Raw genomic sequence first — 23,918 nt, 5'->3', positions numbered from 1 at the left:
TATATCCCCCCTCCAACTTGCTTTGGAGAAGGTATCTGAGTTCTGTTTCAATTTTAAAAATTGTTTTATTCGTATTTTCTAACTTTAGGTTAATTTTAATTTATAATTTTGTCCACCTCATCTCAAGTTGAAATTTATGAATAACAAATAAAAAGGTCAGCAAAGACTAGAAACCCACGAATGTAGAATTATTACTGTGTCAAATGCTGGTATTTCACCATAAAGTGTAGCAAATAGCAAAGGGTAGACAAAGAAATGCAACTTCGTTATGGAGGTTATAATTCCAGTGCTTGGTATTATAAAAAATTTCAACCTAATCAGTTATAAATATGTTTCTCCATAGGGACTCATCTTTCATTCCTAAGTATTTTAAAGAATGTTATTGAGAAGTAAGATTTTCAAAAACAACACTTTTGAGGTAGCTGTTTTGCATAAAGTAGCATTTCTCAAAATGTGCTTCGTGCCGCTGGTGTCTGTGAGACCTTTTCAAAGAATGCGGTCAAAACTGTTTTCTTGGTAATATTAAGATGTTGTTTGCGTTTTTTCAATGTATTGATATTTGCACAAATAATACAAAAGCAATAGTGGGTAAAACTGCGGGTCCCTTAGCAAAATCAAGGCAATGGTGACAATCTATACTAGGAGTCCTTTTATTCTTTACCACCATATAGATGCAAAAAACCTGTTTATCAAAGCAGTAAATAATATTGTATTAAATCTTTACTTTTAAGTACATCTTTTTAAAAATATTCTTTGTGGGAAAAAATGAGAAGAACCCATAGAGCACTTGTGCAGTCTACTGATGGCTGATGATGGTCTTGAGGAAAAACCCATGTTCAGTTGTTTTAGTTGAGAGTTGAAGTCAGTACCTTTTCATGGCACATTATTTTTTACTTGAATGATTGGCAAACTGTATATTCAGACATGGATATTTGGCAGTATTGTAAGTGATAAATTTGAACTTTATACAAAGATTACATCCTAGAAACATTGAATTAGAATCTCTTAGATTGTGGCCCACTGACTTGCATTTAAGTAAATTCAATTTGTTCCTTATACTGTATATTTGAGGAGGTGACATTGAACCGAGATCTAAATGATGAGAAAGGAGCCAACCCTGCAGAGACCCAGGAGAGGTGAGGAGGTCTAGAAAAAGGTTATCCAGTAGAAATGCAACACAAGCCTTACCTATAAAGCCACATAAACAAGTTCAAAGAAACAGGTTAAATTAATTTTATAATACATTTTCCTTAACTCGGTATATTAAAAGTATTATTTCAACATGTACTTAAAAATATTGAGATATTTTACATTCTTTTTTTCTACCAAGACTTCAAAATCTGGACATCTCAATTTAGATAACTCACATTTCAAGCACTCAATAAACATGTCTGGCTAGTAGCTACTATATAGAATAGCTCAGATCTATGAAGAGTGAACAGCCAGTACAAAGGCCCTGAAGGAGATTCATAGAGAGATGTGCATTGGCATTTGGAAATTGAAAATACTGGTTTAGAGCTTTGGAACAAGACCAAAACTAGATCTATAGATGTAAACATCATTGATACAAAAGCATTGTCACACAGAGTGAGTACAGTTTTCAGTGTTTAAATGAAGACTTACAACAATCTCCTACAGGGTTTTTTTCCTACTACATAGTTGTACCCCAAGAAGGCATGGAAAAATTTCAGGGGGAAGAGGGCAGGTATTTCAGGGTTGGAGGGCACAGGCAGATGTGGAGTTTCTCCATACTTGATTCTGGTATGAATCCTTCCTGCAGTCCCTATCCTGGCTGAGGACCACTGGTTAAAAGGGAGATGAAGATAAGAGAGGCTAAGAAGGGTAAGAGAGGAAAGAAGAATACTAAAGAAGTTAAGTGTGTTCGTGCTTCAACAATGAAGAAAGGGGAGGGCAGAACATTTGCAAATTAAACAATTTTTTTTTTTTTTTGAGATGGAGTTTTGCTCTTGTTGCCCAGGCTGGAGTGCAGTGGCACGATCTCGGCCCACTGCCACCTCTGTCTCCCGAGTTCAAGCAATTCTCCTGCCTCAGCCTCCCGAGTAGCTGGGACTACAGGCATGTGCCACCACACACGGCTAAATTTTTGTATTTTTAGTAGAGACAGAGTTTCACCATGTTGGCCAGGCTGGTTTCGAACTCCTGACCTCAGATGATCCACCCGCCTTGGCCTCCCAGAGTGCTGGGATTACGGGCGTGAGCCACCACGCCCGGCCAAATTAAATGATTTTTGGTGGTCATTGAGGTCATAGTTAAAATGGAGTGGTCAACTGGGCTAAGATGCATTCTGAAGATGGGTCAGTAGAGACAGAACTGCACCCTGTCTACTTGAAGGTCTGAACTAGAGGGGCTTGCTGTGCCCTCTCAGCCAGAGTTCTTTAAGTCCTACCTTTAAAGTTGATTACTGTCTGTCCATGTTCCCTCTCTTATAGTTGCATTTTACTTAACTGTTAATAGTACGCATGTCTCCGTGTTCACCCTGACCATACTGTAGATTCCCTCGGGTAATTTTTTTTAAATGTCCATTTGTACCTCCATCCCCATCTCAGAATCAGTAAAAATTTCTAGGAGTGGGTCCTAGGCATCACTGTTCTTTTAAAGCTTCCCAAGTGATTCTATGTGCTACAGTTGAAAAACTGTTGATCTGTAGCATAGTGAGCACCTCTGAGACAGAAAGTAAGTTTCACTCATTTTCATGTTCCCAGAGTTTGACTCATTGTCTGGCACATAGGTAGCTTTCAATAAGTGTTGGACGAATGAGAACTGAATGAACAAATGAGGAAATGTGGCCAGGGAACTAGGCAGGCCCATGTGGGTAGCCTGATAAATTAATGTTGCCTTTCTTTGTAACGGATAATTACCAGACAAGTTATTTAACACCCTGTACCTATTTTGGAATTGTAATACATTAGTGTGAAACTGTTATCCCAAATTGGCTTAAATCAAAGTATTGACATAAAATCTCAGGTGCAAAAATAGATTACAAATTTGGTGGGGCTGTTCTCTGAGTCTTGCTTGATTATATACAAGATGTAGTATATAGTTAACTGTTCCAATAAGTACAATATAGTGGAGACTTTGTTGCTTTCAGGATAAAGGAATTTTGCTATCAATTTAAGGTAGGCACTTCCAATTTTCACAGAATTAACAACTCAGTAAATCCTATTTTTAGAATTTAATGGTATGACTATTCAAAACATGCTACTTATAAGAATATTTAGTTCTTTGTCATGACTCTTTAAAACCACTGTAGGCCAGATGCAGTGGTTCATGCCTGTAATCTCAGGACTTTAGGAGGCTGAGGCAGGGGGATTGCTTGGAAAGCCAGGAATTTGATACTAGCCTGTGCTACCAAGCAAGACCCTGTCTCTACAGAAAGTAAAAAAAAAAAAAGTAGCCAAGTGTGGTGGTGCACTCCTATAGTCCCTGGTACTCAGGAGACTGAGGCAAGAGGATTGCTTGAGCCCAGGAGTTCGAGGCTATAGTGAGCTATGATTGTGCCACGGTACCCCAGCCTGGGTGACAAGAGTGAGACCCTGTCTAAAAACAAACAAACAAAAAAACTACTGCAGTAACTTATTGAATTGACTCTACAGATTGTGTTTACCACTTTTAGTGAGAGACAAATGAAAAGCAGTAGATACAAAACTTTGTGCACAAAGAAAATAAGCTGGTAGTCATTAACATAATGTATCATCATAATTAATTGGAATTTTCAATCTCAGATGTAATGTATAGAGTGCCCCAAACCTAAGACCTGATAACTAGTAGGTACCTTAATAAATGATAGTTCCCTGCTTTACTGTCCACTTGTAGCTAATGCCATATTAAGGATTTAGAAAGTCCAGTTTATCTGACAGTTTAACATTCTAAAAATGCATTAATGTTTCCACAGATGAAAAGAAGCAAAGAATTGATAACTAAAAATCATAGTCAAGAGGAAACAAGTATTCTTCGTTGTTGGAAATGTAGAAAATGTATAGCAAGCTCTGGTTGTTTTATGGAGTATCTTGAGAATCAAGTGATTAAGGTGAGTATTGGTAACTCCAGTCTTCAGTTTCCTGGTAGAGAAGTGCTGTGGGCCTATCCACACACATGCACACTTATTCTTCTCTACCTTATTAAGAATATTTATAGTTCTTTGTCATGACTCTTTGTCTCTTACCTTATTTCACCTGACCCACTGAAAACATTCTAAAGTGGTATTCAAAAAGCATCCCGTTCCACAGTTAAAATTAATTTTGCCTTTAATTACGAATGTTAATATGACCTTAATGTTTTAAGTGCAATGTTATAGGCATAAGCTGAAGATAATAGTCAATGTTTCTTATTCCCACTATGAGTGAGCCTCAGTAATCACTGCACAATTAAATTCAGAATCCTAGTAAGAATTGGAAACTTGTTATATAGGCTTTTTTTGTATTCACTATGGGCCTAGAAGAGAAAGTTCATGTGTAAGATAAAAGTAACCCATAGGAAAACCTGAATAATATTCAAGTGTGTGTTTGGTCATCCTGATAAAAAATGAGTGTTTTTAAACAACAAAAATAAAAATTTCTTAACTTCTCTAAGAGCAGTATCAAAGAGGCATGAACTAGAAAGTAATTAATGGAGTTTGGAGGAAATTCTAAATTTAACAGACAGAGTGACTGTAATCACCTGTCATTGTTTTCTTCCACTTCTTTGGGAGACATACTCAGCTTTTTGGTTTTTGTTTGTTTCGTTGTTTTACCTCAGATTTGATCATGACGGTTTCCCTTCCACTTTAACAAATTAGCTAGTCTAAACTGATAATAGTAGATAACTTTGATTGCATACTTACTACATGCCAAATACTTATTTTTGAGATAGAGTCTTGCTCTGTCACCCAGGCTGGAGTGCAATGGCGTGATCTTGGCTCACTGCAACCTCCACCTCCTGGGTTCAAGTGATTCTCCTGCCTCAGCCTCCCAAGTAGCTGGGATTACAGGCACCTGCCACCATGCCTGGCTAATTTTTGTATTTTTTAGTAGAGATGGGGTTTCACCATATTGGTCAGGCTGGTCTTGAACCGAATACTTTTTAATGACTTGAAATAACATTTTAATTAGGAAAAAATCCAAAACTTTTTATGCTAAGAGTATTTTGGTGGATATAACTTATATGTAATACAAAAATTAAATGTACAACTTGATAAGTTTTATCAGCCCTGCCATGAATCAGATCAAGATATGCATTTGCATCACCCCAGGAATTTTTGTCTTGCCCTTCTGCAGGCAGTGGTCTCCCGCTCACTGATGTCTTTCACCATACTCTAGGTTTGCTTGTTCTTTACATTCCTTCAAATGGAATAATACAGCATGCACTCTTTTGTGCCTGACTTATTTGTGTCAGCGTAGTGTTTTAGAGATTTATGTTTTGCATGTGTCAGTAGTGTGTTCCTTTTTTCTCCTGAGCTATGTGCCATTTATGAATATACCACAGTTTATCCATTTTTTTCTGCTGAAGGACATTGGCATTCGTTCCAGTTTTAAGTTATGAATAAAACTGCTATCAAAATTTTTATAAGTTTTGTGGTCATGTTTTATTATTTCTGTTTAATATATGCATAGGAATGGATTTTTGGGGTCATGGGGGTAGGTATAGTTTAATTTCTTAAGAAATTGTTAGTAGTTTTTCAAAGTTTATGTTCACTTTCGGTAGCAACATATGAGAATTCCAGTTACATCTTTGCCAATACTTAGTATTTTCCGTCTTTATAATTTTAGCCTTTCTGATGGACGTATAGTGGTATATCATTATAGCTTTAATTTTCATTTCCTTGGTGACTAATGATGTAGAGTACTTTTTTATGTACTTGCTGGTTAGGAACTGTTTTAAATGCTTTTAAAATATTATTCATTCCTTACAGTAACTCTTTGAGGAAGATAACCTATCATCTCCATTTGCTAGATAAGGAAACTGAGGCATGGAAGATTAGGTAATTTGCCCAAGTTCACACTGCTACTAAGAAGTGCAGCTGCAATTGGACTGGGCAATGAGGCTCCAGAGCCAGTGCTCATAACCTCCACGCTCTCTGCTGCCTTTGCTCTTCCTTCAGGATATTATATGATGTCACTTCTTCTCACTGGAGTGGCTGATCCTTTTATTTACCTGGAGAACTCCCACTTATTCATTCATTAAAACATATTTAATGACCTAGAACAATTCTAGCACTGCTGTAGGATGTATTGGGATGTATAGTGGAAGAATGATACAGAGTTGAAAAAATATACTCTGGTCCTTAGGATCTCTAAAGTCTTGTTGAAAATAGGCCAACCAGTGTAGCCTGATCTGAGGAGTACTCTAACAGAGGAATGCAAACAAAATTCTGCCTGGGCTGGTCACAGGAGACTTCGCAGAAAAGATAATATGTGAACATATATATGTTTGTGTCTTACAGATTTTAAAGTATAATTTGTAGACCATAAAATTCACCCATCGTTAGATAATAACTTAATGATTTTTAGTTGTGTAACCACCACTACATTGCAATTTTGAGCTATTTTCATTACCCCATAAAGTTTCCTCAGGCCTATTTGTCCTGCTCCCATCCCCAGGCAACGTACCAATCTTATTTCTGTCTCTGTAGATTTATATGTAAAATAAAATGTATAAACATAATAAAAGATGTAAACCATTGAAAATACCTTATAAAGTAAAAGTATATTCATTTATATAAAATTGCATCTGTAATTAAAAATACATAAAAATTATGTACTAAATATATATAAAATACACACAAATTATTTTAAAATGAAGGGATAATTCAATATCATGGTTAAGTCTTAGCAGAAGGAGTAATATGAAGCAGTGACTCTGAGGGGGGCTTCTAAAGTAATGTTAATGTTAAATTTCTTAATCTTGGTAGTGGGCATATTGGTATTTTCTTTTATTTAAATTCCCTTTATAAAACATATTTTATATTTTATAAATCTGTATACATTATCAAAATATTAAAAATGAACATGAAAGGATCCTTTAAAGGAAACTGCAAAAGAAATTATTAGAACCCCAAAGTAATTTTATCAGTACTGTGCTGAAAGGTTGCTAAATTTATCACCTATTAAAGTAACTGTACAGTTAAAAATAAGCTATATATATAATAAGTGTTTTGTTTCTGAACTTTCTGTAAATGAAATTACACTGTGATTATTCTGGAAATTGCTGTTTTTACTCAGTATCACCATGTCGAGTGTAGATTTAGTTCATTTTCACTTCTGGATAGTATTCCAGAATATACTCTGGTCCTTAGGATCTCTGAAGTCTTGTTGAAATTCTTGTTGAAAGATCTCTAAAGTCTTTGTTGATAGTCATTTGGGTTACATCTATTTGTCTTGCTCTTATAATCAGTGCTACTGTTAACTTTCTTATGCATATCTTTGCACACATTGGCATTAGTATTACTAGAAATGGAGTTCCAGCATCATAGGGTATGTGCATGTTCAACTTTACTGGGCAATGCTGTTTTCAAATGACAGTCTCACCAGCAATAATTCAGCATTGCTGTGATTTCACATCTTCACCAACATTTAACATCTCATTCTCAGAGGTCAATTGTGTTTTCTGCAAAATGTCTTTTTTTCTTGCCTATTTTTCTATTAGGATGTTTTGTTTTTGGTATTTGGAGATTCTGTGTTCTAAATACTAACCTTTTTTTGGTTATTGTATTGCAATTATTTTTTTCCCAGTTTATGTAACTTATATTTCATTCTTGTCGTGTCTTTGTTGAAAAGAAATTCATAATTTGATGAATGTATTAGTTCTGTCCTTTATGTGTTGTACTGTTTAAGAAAATCTATATTGTGAGGGGAAATGTTTTTTCCTCTCCTTCTACTGAATACCAAAGTTAGGCAAGTTTCCTTGTGTGCCCTCTGAGAAACAGGTTTCTCATTTACCCTCATACTGAGGTTATAATCAGCTTTATGTAGGGAGTTTCTCCTTAGGTTCTTTCCATCCTGAGGGTGTCCTGGGCTGTATCTCCTGTCTTCCGCATGCAGACATGAAATGGCTCTCAGAACAACATAGAGAATAAGGAAACTGGGGAAACAACATCAATAGCTGTTGACTCCAGGACCAATTGCCTTCTTTAGCCCTGACCATTGCCAGGAAATGGAAGTCTCACATTCTTTGTCTCAGCCCTCCCAAAGCTAGGAACTGGACACTAGAATTGCTGTGATGTTTGCTGCAGAATAATCATGTACCTCCAAAACCAAATTTGCCACAAGAAACAGTACAAATGCAGCCATTAGTTCTGCTTTTGTAATGTTGTGTGGGTGTATCAGGTTTGTCAAAGTTAGCTTGGTGTGGAATTTGAATTGTAAGGGAAACTGGGATATTTGAGCTTTAGTTATCCAGCCACTGGCATGCGGTAAGACATGAGAAAGGGAATTTAGAATGGAGTTTTCAGACAATCTGCAACGTCCACAAGGAGAAAGGGGGACTTCGACCTTGCATTCAGACCTGAGATAGATGAAATGTGGGCAAAAACCAAAAACAAAATAACAGCAACAAAGACCCTAAAGATGTAGAAATAAAATAACAGAAATGGTCTCCATTTGTGCAATCTGTGTTAGGGAGTGGCGTCCTTAGTTTTAGTTAGTTTTGTTATGGTTTTGGACATGTGAAGTTTATGTGGCCTGTAGAATATTCAAATATTTTAGGAGGCTGCTCGGTTCTATGGATATGGGATTCAGAAGAGAGATCTGAACTAAAACTGTGGATCATCAGCATATAAGTTTTAGGTGAAGCTGTGAGAGTAGATGAGATTACCATGCAGTGTATGAATGGAGTGAGAGATAAGTAGTTCCTATCATACAGGAACATTTATAGGATAGACAGAAAAAGAGAAGCTCTCACAAAGGAGAAAAAAAAAGAGTGAAAAAAATAGAACCGAAAATAGGAGAGAGCAGTAGTTACTATCATATAGGAACACTTATAGGATAGACAGAAAAAGAGAAGCTCCACAAAGGAGAAAAAAAAAGAGTGAAAAAATAGAACCGAAAATTAGGATACAATATTATGGAAGTCAAGGGACGAACATTCTCTAGGAAAAAAAAGTGTTGATTATTCGTGTTAAATGTTAAATGAGATCTAGAAGATCAGACATTTCCTTCAGTGTGCAGATTGTATACTGCACAATTCTAGAGGGAGCTAGTTTGTGAAAGGTTTGCCCTGGATTTGTGCAGTTAGCATACAAACTATATATCCATATGTAAAGACCCTAAATGAGAGTTAAAAGTGTCCATTGGTTTTAAAAGAAATCGTTGGTCAACATTCATTGTAGTTATGAGACTTTTAGGGGCAGTTACCAAATTCTACTGGGTTCAGATAATTGGGAGCTGAGGGATGGTCAAACACTTACAATAAAACACTTTAATTGTTAGGTTATGACTTCTTCCATCACCAGGCTATGAAGTATTTCATCTGTATAACACCATTGCCAATGCAGTGGCTGACATGAATAGGACTGATGAATGTTGAATTGATTATTAGAGTATATACCTCTTCCCTCATGTTTTTTGGTTAGATAATTTGCTTATTTTCTCTCTGGCTTTATTATTCTGGTGGTATTTTTCCTTCAATGGCTGTAATATTGAAATAAATATTTTTATTGCTTATTACATTTTTAATACTTTGTGTTTGCTTTTCTTAGTGATACCATATATTTGTTCCATACTAGTCTTAGCACATGCTATGCTATGGACTGAATTGTATGCCCTCCAAGTGCATATTTTAAAGGTGCAGTGTGACTATATCTGGAGATAGGTCTTTAGGAGTTAATGAAGGTTAAATGAGAGCATAAAGATGGGGCCTTAATCCAATAGGTCTGTGGCTCTATAAAAGGAAGAAAAGAGAAAGAGATCCTGTGAGGACACAGTGAGTAAGCAGCCACCTGCAGGCTAGAAAGAGAGCCCTCGCCAGAGCCAGAACATGCTGGCACCCTGATCTCAAACCTTCAGCCTCTAGAACTGAGAGAAAATAAGTTGCTGTTGTTTAAGTCATTCAGTCTCTGGTATTTTGTGATGGCATCCCAAGCAGACTAAGACCACACACGTCCTGTAATAGGAACTGGAAACTCAAAGATGAGCAGAAGAGAAATGGTATGTCCTTATGAAGTTTTCAGGATTTATCATTTAATCTTCTATTAATATTATAACAATTATAAATGTATTCTAATTATATTATAATCATATTAAAAGTTTGATATTTATAACTTAATAGTGAAATAATTTAATATTTATAATATTGACCAGTTATGTAAATATTAAATATTGATTACTCATATAGATATAAATTATTAGCTGTTTAAGTGGCAAAAAGGAAAAGTATAGGAAGCCATAAGAGTAGGATATAGATAGAATGCTGGACCTAGCTGTAAGGCTTTTCTGAGGAAGTGACCTGTGTAGAGATATGATGGATAAGTGAGGACAGTACAGGTGGGAGAACATTCCAAGATTCAGGACCAGCGTGTTCAAAGGCCCTGTGGTAGATCCCCAGAACTAAAAGAGATTGCCACGATTGGAGTTCAGAGATGAAGAGGGAGTTTGGCAAGATCTGAGAGTAGAAAGTTGGGTATTGTTCAAATCATGTATGGTCTTGTAAGTCAAAGACTTTGATCTTTATCGTAGGAGCTGGGAAGTCAGTGGGAGGAAGTAACATGACTTTTGAATTTTAAGATTATTTTGGTAATAGTGTGAAGAGTGAATTAGAAAGGTACCAAGAATTGAGGCAGGGAGCCTGTTTGTTTTTTAAGTGAGGCTTTCATTTTTTTCAATTCATTGTGACCTTTTGATTATAAAAAGTTTTTACCCTTAAAGTACCTTCTCCAAGTACAAATAGACAAACTAGGCAGTCCAATAGAATTGTGGTTCCTTTAAATTTGTGACACTTTAGACAATTAATAATGTTAATTTAAATGACATTTTTGTTACATAGTCTTTTCCCTGTGGTGTTAGCTGCGGTAGTCAAATAATATAGTTGGCTCACATTTAAAGAATTAGCTGAGGGAATGTTATTGCTTACTCTGGAAATGCAAAGGGTTAAACATCTTCCAAAATATTATGTAATAATATTATCAACTTTTTACATGTAACTTGTTACACTTAATTAAAAATATTAAATATCACATAATGATAAAAAATAAGGCATCAAATTTGTAATTTTAAAATTAAGTGATATTTTTCTGTTATTGAAACTGAGAATATTCCCAACACTTAAAGAAAAAATTAAAATAATACATTGGCTCCCTCTGCTGCTTGAACAAATTATTTCATTTACAAACATAATGTTGTCAACATTTTTCTGACATTATTACATGAAATTGCTATTACTTTGTTCTCCTTTTCCTTCCTCCTTCCTCCGTGTGGGAGATTTGAGACAGAAAGAAAATCTGTTTAGTAATTTTTTTAAAATCCTGGTAAAACAGTTTTAATTTTCAGTCAAATTTTTCCCGAGGAGATAACTTGTTGTGCTAATACTTTGATGGCTTTAAATTCCTAAAATTGGGTTGCCTCCAGTTTCATCACTCATCTTAAAATATGTCCATCAAAACTTGTTTTATCATTTATATATTTGTGTGATTTTAAAAAATTAACTGACTTAAAACTTAATAGTTGATACATCCTCTTTACTTGTAGAATTATATTGGAAATAAATATTACAAATAAAAATGTATTTTTTCTAAGACTGTGTTGGTAAATACAGGTGAAAGTAGTTGGCAGTTTCATTTATAGTTGAGGTGTCTGTGTTTACCCTGGTCCATATGTAAAGTTTTCAGAAAACGAAACAATGCTATAAATTCAACCCAGCTTTTTATGCTTTCCTACCTGTATGAATTGCTATTCCTCTCTTTTTGGTTGTGAGGAGATGAAGGTATACTTTAAATTTTAGCTATCTAAAAGAAAAAATATATGCTGTTTTATATTTTTTTTTCTCAAATGAAGGAGGTTGGGTTGAGGGGTACAAAAGGAGAATCAGCTGTGGATTTTTTTCTAAACATACCTCTCCCTACATAAATTTATTTTAGTTAATTTAAAAATAAGATATGCTTCAGTTTTAGTTTTATAAGCGTAGAGAAGAATAGCAGTATCATGCCTTAAAGCATACACAGGCTAGAGATATAAGAAAGTTTATTGCCCTAAAAACTATAGTATTTTATATGGCATAAGAGGCAATGTGGAAGCTTGGGATCGCTTGTTTCAGTGTTCTTATCTGTAAGACTTAAAAACTCTTAAAACGGTGCCTACGCATAGTGAGCACAATATAAATATTTGTTATTTAGTGAAAATAAGAATAAGTACATTGTAAAACTTTCTTCTACCTACAACTGTGACTCCAGTGTTTATTCTCATAGGAGTCTTCATAAAGCATTTCCAAAATTTATAGTGGGTAGTGGTTTTTTAGTGTTATGATCAATGCTATGTGATTAAAAAATGATCATTATTAAAAAATAATGAAATGTACATAGTAAATGTACATAGTAAAATAAGACATAGGACAGTGAAATATTAATACATTAATACAAATAATAGATGTACCTTTATGCAACACAGTCCCTGGCATATTAATAAGTATGTCTCTACATGCTTTGTGTGGTCAACACTGTATTTAGTAATCACTAAATATTGATAGGCTGAGTGCCATTAACTTACTTTGACATTGATAATCTATTCTACCAGTGTAGAAATTTCCTCCCTCTCTCTGTCACTGCCACCCTTCTTTCCTTCCTCTGTATGTAGACATAATCTTGAAAAGTCAGAACAAAATTCTGGATCCGATAATGAAAAGATTACTTCATTTGTCAATTCTAGTTTGTGTTCTCTGTAAGATTGTTTTAAAGAATTCATTAGAGTTATACTAATCTTCATAATTGTCAGCTCCTAATGAAAAGAGCTAGTGTGTGTGAGTATGGATGTTTCACAAAATTAATTCTACTTTTTCAAAAACTGTATCCATACCTTTATTTTGTTTCTGGGGCAAAATAGATAAAGCTATACTGTTTAGTTTTATTGAGTCACTTCCAATATGTTTCCCAAGTTTCTTTAAAAATTTTGTGTATGAGTTGGAGAGAAAAGCTAGTCATGACTGAACTGTTATTGTAAATTAATCACTATTAGAACTTAGAAAAGGCAGATGACAGAAGCACACAAAATCAAACACTAAAAAAAGATGTCTCTGGGTTCTTAACTTTAGCGTGTATGAAGATCAAAAGTAGGGATTTATTTATAGACACTCTTAGGTGTGGCCCAGGAGTATAAATTTTTAGTAAGTAACCCAACTTATGTCTAATGCTAGTGATCTAGGGACCACATTTAGTGAAATACTCTTCTAAGGTGGCTCTTCACAGAGTTCATGATCTTGATGCAGGCTCTTTTCTTCAGTGCTAGTCAAAAGAGAACCTTGGACTTACCAGAGTGTTGATATTCTGTCTCAAACTCTCTGTAGAAATTGGCATCCACAGATGTCTTAGAATAATTAGTTTGGAACCCTAGGATTATCAATGATTGAACGTGCTAGAATTTCCCTTTTGAGGGGGAAAATCTGATAACATCTGTTTATATTTGTGTTATGTTGTGGGTTTATGAAAAATAATTCTAGGGTGTTTGTTTTCATGCAGTTTGCTTGCTGCTGAACAGTGGAGATAGAATGTGACTTAAAGTTTCTCTTCTCTTGCTAAAATTGAAGATTTACCTTTCAAAAGACCTATTAGTCTGTCATATGCTTATCCATATACAGACTTGCAGTGAAGTACACCTCTTCCTGCCCTGTTTATTAGATGAATTGGTAAACTTACCTAGAGGGCCAATTTCGAATGCAGTTTTGAAGATACCTTTCTCCTGGTATAGGGGATGGCACTGTTATAGGACTAACAGTTTCATATGCCCTTGTGGTAACAGATCAATACACTAAGATAGCAGGATTTTCAGCAGAGAAAGAATGTCATGATTGCAAGGTGTCCAGTGAGGAGATGGGAAGAGACCCTCAAATCCTTCATCTTCCTGAGGAGTTCTGGGCTGGGAGTTTTAAGGAAACCATGGAGAGTGAGGAGCTGGAAAATTGGGGTGGCTGATTGGTTGGGGAATGAGGGATGAAGTCATCAGGATGTGGAAACTACATTCTTTGGTGAGTCAGCTTCTGGTGGTATCCTTCTTTCAGAGCAGCTGGCATCAATGGGGTTTTTCAGACCAGCTGGTGTTAATAGTTTCATTGGTATGCAGGACCTAGAGGAATATCTCAAAGGGAAAACTAGAGGAGTATCTCAAAGGGAAAACTTTGAGTTTCATAATGTTCAAGTTGTTACCTATAGAGCAGTTAAGGGAAACTATAATCTAGGATCTATGGGATTTGGGGCAATAGGCACCAAACAGCCACGAGGAAGCAGGTCAGAGAGCAAGCAGACCTGGGGATTAATGCTCAATGTGCTGCAAGCTTGGTTTATTTTTGTTTGTCCCCCTCTTCTTCCTTGGCTAATTTATAAAGTTTATAAGGACAGTTTTAGCATCTCTCATGTAAGAGTCTTATGACATACTTTATGGGAGGTCAGAAAATCCTTCCTAGGTTATTGACCTGCTTCAGGCGAAAAGGGCAGGGGGAAGGTTAGTGAGACCTTCCTGCATCCGCTGTTTTTCAGTATGCCAAGGAGGCCTATTTTGGGGTAGTGTGTACTGAATCCCATCATTCTGCTCCCCCATCTTTCTGCACATTCATCCAGCATCTTGATAGAGAATAGAGCAACTTTATTCTGTCATTAATAGAATTCAGATAGAATAGAGATTTGGGGCTGGAGAAAGTTGCCATGAAAGACACTATTTTGTCTCACATGCAGAAAAAGACACTAGATGTGTTCATTCAGTAACTAACTGCTAAATTGTAAATTTCATTTGATGACCTCAATGAGATGGAAGGGCTTTGTCTTAAATCACAGGTCGTTATTCCCTGAAGAAATTTTTAAAAAATCTTTTTTTGGGGGCTTTTTTTTTATTATGGGAGTTAGGAAGGGAAGGTAGTGTATATTTGCCTTCTAGCTAAAATAGAATTTGTATTTTTGAGTTTTACTTAAATATGAAACCTGTGAAATAAATTCTGAACTGGTAATTAGTAATATCATTTATTTTTATTTAACAGGATAAAGATGATTCAGTTGATGCTCAAAATATTTGTCATGTGTGGCACATGAATATAGAAGCCCTTCCAGAATGGATAAGCTGCCTAATCCAAAAAGTAAGTTCTTAGTTTCTGAGTAAAATTAAGAATATACAACCTTCAGAATGTTTTTGTCCTCCTTTTAGAGCTATTTTTCTTAGATGCATTCCTTGGCCAACCTCTTACTGCTCCTCACTCCCATTACCTCTCTTCACACTTCTTTTCTCCTTTCTCCGCTTTTTATACCTATCTGTATTTTACGCACACACACACACACATGCACACACACACACATAATATATGTTACTTTTAAATATACAGAAGCATATATATGACATATATATATTATTATACACACACATATACATATTTACCTAAATACACATATAGCTTATTTAACTTGTTAATTGCCTAGCTCCCACCCTAGAATATAAGCACCATGAAGTCAGGGACTTTTATATTTTGTTCATTTGTATTTCCCAGCACCAAGAATAGGTCTGTTGAATAAATGGAATATTCTGTATGTGTTATTCATATCTATACATATATACATAAATGCGCAAGCATACAAAATAAATAGGATAATTAATGACCCTCATTGGTATAATCAAAATGAAAATTCTACACTTTAAAGGATCCTTAATGAACTATTATAAGAGCAAGAACTGACCTGGTATGTGTAGTTATTTTTCACAATTCAAAACTCCTGTCTTAGAAAATTATAAGTAGTAGGATTTTGGAAATATATAATTACATTTCTCCACTGAGCAGCTTAATTATTTGTTAAAAAATAACATTTGATAGATACCCCTTTTCACACTGTAACAGTTTTCTAGGAGAATGCCAGTGCACTGTTTATAAGTGTCCTGAACTTAACAAAATATATTAGGACACTGCAGATATTTCACTATCTCAGTTGGAAAGATAATTTTAAGACAGTTCATTATTAATTTCCAATCTAAGCATAGAAAATGCACTGTCTGATGTATGCAATCAATATCTTTTGGTTGTATGTAAAAAGCCAGGAAGAGCTTTATTCTGTTGGTTGGGTAACATTCCCTCCCACAGTGCTTGGTATGCAAGAAGTGTATCAAAACAGATACTTTTCTGTGAGATTTTACTTGCAAATTAAGCTCTGTCCACTGATTTGCTTCCTGGTTCCATAGCATATTTTTCTTCAGTTCACACTGTATCCATATTCAACCTATTGTTCAAGAGACTCTCATTTAGAATTCTTAGGAATATTGTTTGGATGGGCATGATTTGCAATATGTTATCATTCTAGAACTTTGGTGCTGCTTATCTTTATTTCTTGGAAGGCTTGTTTTATTTGCTGTTTAGTCTACTAATCAGAAAACAGAAAGCTAGCCTTTTCTGTGGCATAGAAAACTTTCATGTGGCTGGCTTTAAAGAAAAAAAAATTTCTCTTCAGTTACTTTATAATGAAAGCACTGTCTTTATTCTTTATTACCTGTAGGCCCAGTGGACAGTTGGAAAACTGAATTGTCCTTTCTGTGGGGCCCGTTTAGGGGGCTTTAATTTTGTCAGCGCTCCAAAATGTTCCTGTGGCCAGCTTGCAGCTGTACATCTCTCCAAGAGCCGGACCGATTATCAGCCAACACAGGCAGGCAGACTAATGAGACCATCAGTGAAATACTTGTCACATCCTAGAGTTCAGTCAGGTTGTGACAAGGAAGCTCTGCTGACAGGTGGTGGCTCTAAAAACAGAAATCACAGGCTTTTAAACATGGCCCGAAATAATAATGACCCTGGAAGATTAACAGAAGCACTCTGCCTGGAGGTGCGACCAACATATTTTGAGATGAAGAACGAAAAACTGCTCTCCAAAGCATCAGAACCAAAATACCAGCTTTTTGTTCCCCAGCTTGTGACTGGCAGATGCACTACAAGAGCTTTTCATAGAAAATCACATAGTTTGGATCTGAACGTCAGTGAGAAACTGACTTTATTACCCACTTTATATGAAATACATAGTAAGACTACTGCCTATTCCAGACTAAATGAAACACAGCCTATTGACCTTTCAGGCTTGCCTTTACAATCTAGTAAAAATAGCTGTTCCTTTCAGAATCCATCCAGTTTTGATCCTAGTATGCTGCTGCAAAGATTTTCAGTGGCCCCCCATGAGACCCAGACACAAAGAGGAGGAGAATTTCAGTGTGGTCTAGAAGCTGCTTCAGTGTACTCTGCCCATACTAATACTAACAATCTGACTTTCCTGATGGACCTGCCCTCAGCTGGCAGGAGCATGCCGGAGGCCTCAGACCAGGAAGAGCACCTCGCCCCTCTGGACTTCCTGCACTCAGCCAATTTTTCATTGGGCAGCATTAATCAGAGGCTCAATAAGAGAGAAAGGAGCAAGTTGAAGAATCTAAGAAGGAAACAACGAAGGCGTGAAAGATGGCTACAGAAGCAGGTAATATTTTTCAAAAGAGTTTACTAAAAATCTGTATTATAAATACTGGAGTTTGGGGAGTGGAGCTAACTTTCAACATCTGTATAATAAAAACTTGGTTTTAGTAATTCTGGAAATGCTATTTCTCTCTGAGTGCACTCAATAATCATGCAGCCATATTATAATTGGCATGTATAACCCAGTCTCTATGCTTCATGCATGTTTAGAAAAAATCTCTTTTGTGCAATTTTTCGCAATTCTGCTAATATTTTAGAGGGATGTTAATCTCTAATTAACACTGGATTGTTTTTTACTATATTTTAAATGTATGACATATTAGGATTGTTTTGCAGCGGTTTTATTTTGGGTTGAAAAAATGTTTTTTTTTAATTTTGGGTTGAAAAAATGTTTCAGTAAATTCAATCAGGTGACAAAGTCATTTACTTTTCATCACATTTATCATAGCTTAAGTGGGTGTTTCAAGAAGCCTTAATCATGGGCTCACACGATCTAGTTATGATTAACTGTGCTAAATTGTGAAAATTATCTAAAGGGTAATTTACCCTTATTGTAATTTCGTAGGAGACTATGCTTCTCTATGATTTGATCTACTTCAGTACCCATAGTAATATGCTCCAGAGTAGGATGTGCGAAGGAACTGAACAGTAAATGTTAGGTGCTGTGGAAAGAAAGCAATTAAAGCCAGTGGATGAGATGCTCATGAACATTTGAAAGTTCGAACCAATATGTTTCTGAATAAACTTTTTTTTTTGCAAATTGACTTTATTATCTACTTATTCATAATAGTGTCCTTATTAATCAGTGTGTTGTAAACAGAACTAAAATACAGAAAGCTGAAACTTGATATATTAGTTTTTTCTTTTAAAAATAGTTAAGTAAACTCATTGTGGCTTATTTTAGTTTTGACTCAATAAAATAAAATTACTGCATTGAATGCTTCAGATTGAGTGTTTTTGTCATCTTTCAGTTACATAGTATAATTATTTCTATAGGTAATTTTTTATTATATTTTTGGTTGCTAAAACGCATTTCAGTGTGGTTTGTTTACAAGTGATAGTATAATGTGACATCAAAGTATATATTACAGAATGTAAAAAATGAATGTGTTTTAGCATCATTATAACATACTTCATAGTTTAACTTAAACTGTAAAATTCAAAATTTTCATTGAGACTCGAGCTATACATAGGTAAATTGGAAGTGATCATATGTTAAGTGAATATTCAGAAAGAATATTTTCAAAATGATTAATGTAATGTGGAGGGCTCTAAAATAATTCTGTAGCAAATAGAAATGTAAAAGAAGTATGAAAATTATACTTTGTACTGTAAATATATGCAGATAACATCTGCAATTTAAAAATGTGTTTAATTCTTAGGCTAGGTAGTTTTGAAAACCTCAGCTACATGATTGATCATTTTCCATCATAGGAATACTCTTATACGCAGTTTAGAGCAAAGCAAGTACAAAGTTAATGTGGTTTTTTTTTGTATAGATGAAGTTATTTGTATTCATTCACATACATATGATATAGCTTAATTGATCAGAATTAATGAGTCTTAGACCTGTTGTCACAGGTCAGTGTAGGGAGTGACATGGCAGGATCCTACAGAGTTTGATTGGTAGCACAGAAGCTAGAGGCAAACAAATACCCAGTGTTTATTTAGCACAGAAAATTTTAAAGTGTATAGCAGCACAGAAATTTTGTGTTAGTGATATAAGTATACATCGCAGTTAGAACCAGAATAATTACAATTTTTAAGTCTGTTTTGCTAATTCAAGCAAAAAGACAAATCCTAGAAAGAGTAAATATCTGAGATAAATTAATGGCATAGCTGTGCAGTTCATTCCATATTTAATAAAGATTATGTAAACACTTATTAAAGCTTGTTTGGGATACTGTGTCTTTGAGTAATGACTTCAGTACAGATCGATCTTGCCCTTTTTAAAGTGAGGATAAACATACAATATGTAAAGTAAAAGTTACTATTATTAATGATAGTTTTTAAAAAATTTAAAATAATTGGTTGATATATCTGGATTTCCAACTTTCACTTGAGGTTTTTAATAAATGTTTGTAAGCTAGACATCTTTCAGTGATCTATGCCATGACAGAAAGTATTGATGACAGTACAGAAAGTTATTTAAATATTTGAATCAGGGATGTAAATGAGATTGATATTGAAGCAGACATTACAGCCAGTTTTCAGGGTTTTTGTTTAGCAAAAGTTAATTGAGCATCTACTTTGGGGAAAGACGTAGCACTGAGCCACATTTAACCAGCAAACCTCTTTTTTATCCATCATAGTCCTTTTGTTTTTCATTTTTATTTTTTAAATTATCATGCAATAAAATTATTCTCTACATACAGCTTTATGACTTACACACATGTAAAGGTTTATATAATGACCAACACAATGGACATACAGAACATTTTGATCACTCTCAAAACTCCCGTGTGCTGTATACCTTTATAATCACATGCTCATCCCGTCCCTAATCCCTGAAAACCACTGATGTGTTCTCCATTATTTTAGTTTTGTCTTTTTGATAATGTTGTAAAATATTAATATACTGTTAAAATATAGAATCCTATAGTATACAACCTTGAGACTGGCCTCTTTTACTCAGTAAAATTGCCTATGAGATTCATGCAAGTTGTTGCATATATTTATAGTTTGTTCTTTTTTATTGCTCAGTAGTATTCCATTGTATGAATGAACCACAGTTTATCCATTCAGCTGCTGAAGGACAAGTGGGTTGTTTTAGGTTTTGCAAATTATGAATAGAACTTTTACAGACATTCATGTGCTTATTTTTGTGTGAACCTAATTTTTTATTTCTCTAGGGTAAATACTCAGGAGTGGGATTGCTGGATCATATGGTAAGTATATATTTACTTATATGAGAAATTGTCAAATTGTTTTCCAGAATGGCTGTACCAGTTTGCATTCCAAGCAGCAAAGACTTCCATTTTCTGTGCATCCTTGAAAGCAAGCACTGGTATTCTCAGTGTTTTAAAATTTTAGTCATTCAAATACATAGACAGTTGTATCACATCATGATTTTAATTTGCTTTTCCTTAAGGATGCTGAACATATGTGCTTATTTTCTATTTGTATATATTCTTTAGTTAAGTGTCTTCAAATCTTTTGGGCTGGTGTGGCAGCTTATGTATATAATCCCAGCACTTTTGAGAGGCCAAGGCAGGAGGATTGCTTGAGTTCAGGAGTTCAAGACCAGCCTGGGCAACATAGCAAAACCTTATCTCTACAAAAAAAAAATTAAAAAAAATTAGCTGAGCGTGGTGGTGTGTGCCTGTAGTCCTAGCTACTTGGAGGCTGAGGTCAGAGGATTGCTTGAGCCCGGGACTCCAAGGCTACAGTGAGCTATGATTACACCACCGCACTCCAGCCTGTCTCAAAAAATACAAAAACAATCTTTTACTCACTTTTTAATTGGGTTATTTTCTTTCTTTTAAGGGTTCTTTATATATTTGGGATACAAGTGTTTCATTTGATATGTGATTTGTAAATATTTTCTCTCAGTCTATAGCTTTTCTTTTTATTCTCTTAATTTTTTTCCTGTAGAGCCAACCTGTTTAATTTTTATGATGTCCTGTTTCTCAAAAAACGTTTTAATAGATTATGCTTTTGATGTTGTATCTAAGAACTCTGCCTTGTACTAGGTTATGAAGATTTTCTCCTATGGTTTTTTAAAAAAGTTTTATAGTTTTAAGTTTTACATAAAATTGAGAATTAGGATTCATTTAAAATTAATTTGTAATAAGTTGTGAGACTTAAGGGGTATATTATTTTACATGGAGATCCTCAGTTGTTTCAGCACCAGTTGTTGAAAACAATGTCCTTCCTTCATTGAAATGCATTTGCAGCTTTGTCAAAAATAAGTTGTCTGAAAATGTGTGGGTATATTTCTGGACTCTGTTCTGTACAGTTCAATTCATATTTATGTCTGTGCTTTTGTTAGTACCCCTTTTTTCCTGTGACTTTGTTATTCTTTTTCAAAATGGTTTAGCTATTTTAATTTTTTGACTTTCCATATAAAACTTAAAATCAGTCTGTTTATATTTATAAAACATCATGTTGGGATTTTGATTGGAATTATATTGAAGCTATAGATAAACTTGGGGAGAATTGAAATCTTTACTATGTTGACTCTCGTAATACGTGAACATGGTATGTCTTTCTTTTTAAGTCTTTGATTTCTTTCATCAGCATTTTGCCGTTTCCAGCATTCAGAACCTGTGCATGTTTATTTAGATTTATACCAAGTATTTTTTCTTTTGAGAAGAGTTATTGTTATTTAAAATTTTTTTGACTCACAATTATATATTGCTAATGTTTAAAAACACTATTTTTGTTTTGACTTTGTATCTTGTGTTATTAAGAGTATACATGCTTGACGTCTCTTGTCAGATTTATTCCTATTATTTTTAATGCTGTTGCTAAATGCTAATGTTTTATTAAATCATGGTTTCCAATTCTTCATTATAGTATAATGCTGAATGGAGGTGTTGAGAGCAGAAATCCTTGTCTTCTTCCTGATATTAGCAGGAAAGCATTCATTCACCAGTAAATATAATGTCAGTTGTATGCTCTTTTTCAGGTTGAGGACATTTTCTTCCATTCCTGGTTTGCTGATAGTATTCTCATGAATGGATGTTGAATTCTGTAGAATGCTTTTTCTGTATGAGTTGATATGATCATGTGTTTTCAATGTTAATAATAATTCACTATCAAATATTGAGACAGTCTTGCATTCCCGCCATAAACTACACTTTGTTATACTATATTATTATGTGTATTACTAGATACTATTTGCCAATCATTTTCGAGGATTTTTTATGCCTCCGTCGTTGAAGAATATTAGTCTGAAATTGTCTCTGTTTTTGTAATGTCTTTGTCTGATTTTGGTACTGGGGTATGATGGCCTTATGAAATGAGTTAGTTGTCTTTTTTTTGTTTTCTGGAAAATAATGAGGATAAGATTTTTTTTTTTAATTGAGATGGAGTCTTGCTCTGTCGCCAGGCTGGAGTGCAGTGGCGCTATCTCAGCTCACTGCAACCTCTGCCTCCCAGGTTCAAGTGATTCTCCTGCCTCAGCCTCCTGAGTAGCTGGGACTATAAGCGCACGCCACCACGCTCAGCTAATTTCTTTTTTTGTATTTTTAGTAGAGATGGGGTTTCACCATGTTGGCCAGAATGGTCTCTATCTCCTGACCTCATGATCCGCCTGCCTCAGCCTCCCAAGGTGCTGGGATTACAGGCGTGAGCCACCCCGCCTGGCCGAGGATAACATTTTTTTACTTAAATCCCCAGTGTTTCATAGTGAAACTACCTGAGCCTGGAGATGTGTTTGTTGAAAGGCATTTAACTATGGATGCAATTTCTTTAATAATTACAGGACAATCCAGGTTATTTACTTCATATGGGGTAAATTTTGATGTTGTTTTTGAGGAATTATCTAAGTTGTCAAAATTACATGTTTAACATTGTTCATAGTATTCCTTATTTGTTATTTTAATGTCTATTGGGTCTGTAATGATAACCTCTTTTCAATCCTGATAATGATGGCTTCTCTCCTTTTTTTAGTCTTGCTGGAGGTTTATTAAGTTTATTGATATTTTCAAGGAAACAGCTTTAAGTTTCAATTGTTTTTATTGATTTTAAAATTGTTCTACTGTTTTCAAAATTTGTTTATATATAAATACGTATATATTTACATATATTTCTTCTCTTTACTTCCTTTGCTTTGAATTTATTTGTCCTTCTTTTATAATATTTTTATGATAGAAACTTCTATTACTGATTTGAGATTTTTTCTTACATAATCATTTAATGCTATAAATTTCCTTTACTGTATTAGCTGTATACTATAAATTTTATTATGTGATATTTTTATTTTGATGCAGTTAAAACTTTTTCTAATTTGTTTTGCAACTTCATTTGGTCCATCTAGTTTATCTAAGTTATTAGTGTATTCAGGAAATTGCCAGTATATCAGCATTTTGAGGAAATTAATAAAAAATTTAATCCTAGAACAAAACATTTTTTTTCGCTGAATTGAGAGAAACTAAGGCTACCATTAGTATAGTTGCATAGTATTTCCTAATATTTCTAAATAATTATATTTAAACAGCATTTCATTCTACTATATTTGTATTTCTTACCTTTGGGCCTATTTAATATGAATAAAAGAAAATGTCTCTTTAAGGCCACAGGAAGCTGTTGTGAAAAGAGGCAGTTTTGCCTTATGTGTCTGTGGAGTATTGTACTTGAAA

At 34.6% G+C, this 23,918-nt stretch overlaps 1 protein-coding gene across 4 annotated transcripts in view; it reads left to right on the top strand.

Moving 5' to 3' along the window:
• The window catches only part of RNF180 (ring finger protein 180), a 216,147-nt gene that overhangs the window by 37,098 nt on the left and 155,131 nt on the right, over positions 1 to 23,918 (top strand). For all 4 annotated transcript variants that reach the window (XM_055366839.2, XM_019012934.3, XM_063700731.1 and 1 more), the window contains exons 2-5: positions 3,914 to 4,048; positions 15,163 to 15,258; positions 16,658 to 17,617; positions 20,466 to 20,501. In XM_055366839.2, coding sequence (XP_055222814.1) covers positions 3,914 to 4,048; positions 15,163 to 15,258; positions 16,658 to 17,617; positions 20,466 to 20,501 — 1,227 coding nt within the window. The remainder of the gene's footprint in view (positions 1 to 3,913; positions 4,049 to 15,162; positions 15,259 to 16,657; positions 17,618 to 20,465; positions 20,502 to 23,918) is intronic.

This window comes from Gorilla gorilla, chromosome 19 (genome assembly GCF_029281585.2).
Source record: "Gorilla gorilla gorilla isolate KB3781 chromosome 19, NHGRI_mGorGor1-v2.1_pri, whole genome shotgun sequence".
In the NCBI taxonomy this organism is placed as follows: Eukaryota; Metazoa; Chordata; class Mammalia; order Primates; family Hominidae; genus Gorilla; species Gorilla gorilla.
The sequence above is the reverse complement of the archived record's forward strand: the minus strand, read 5'-3'. Positions and strand labels throughout refer to the sequence as shown.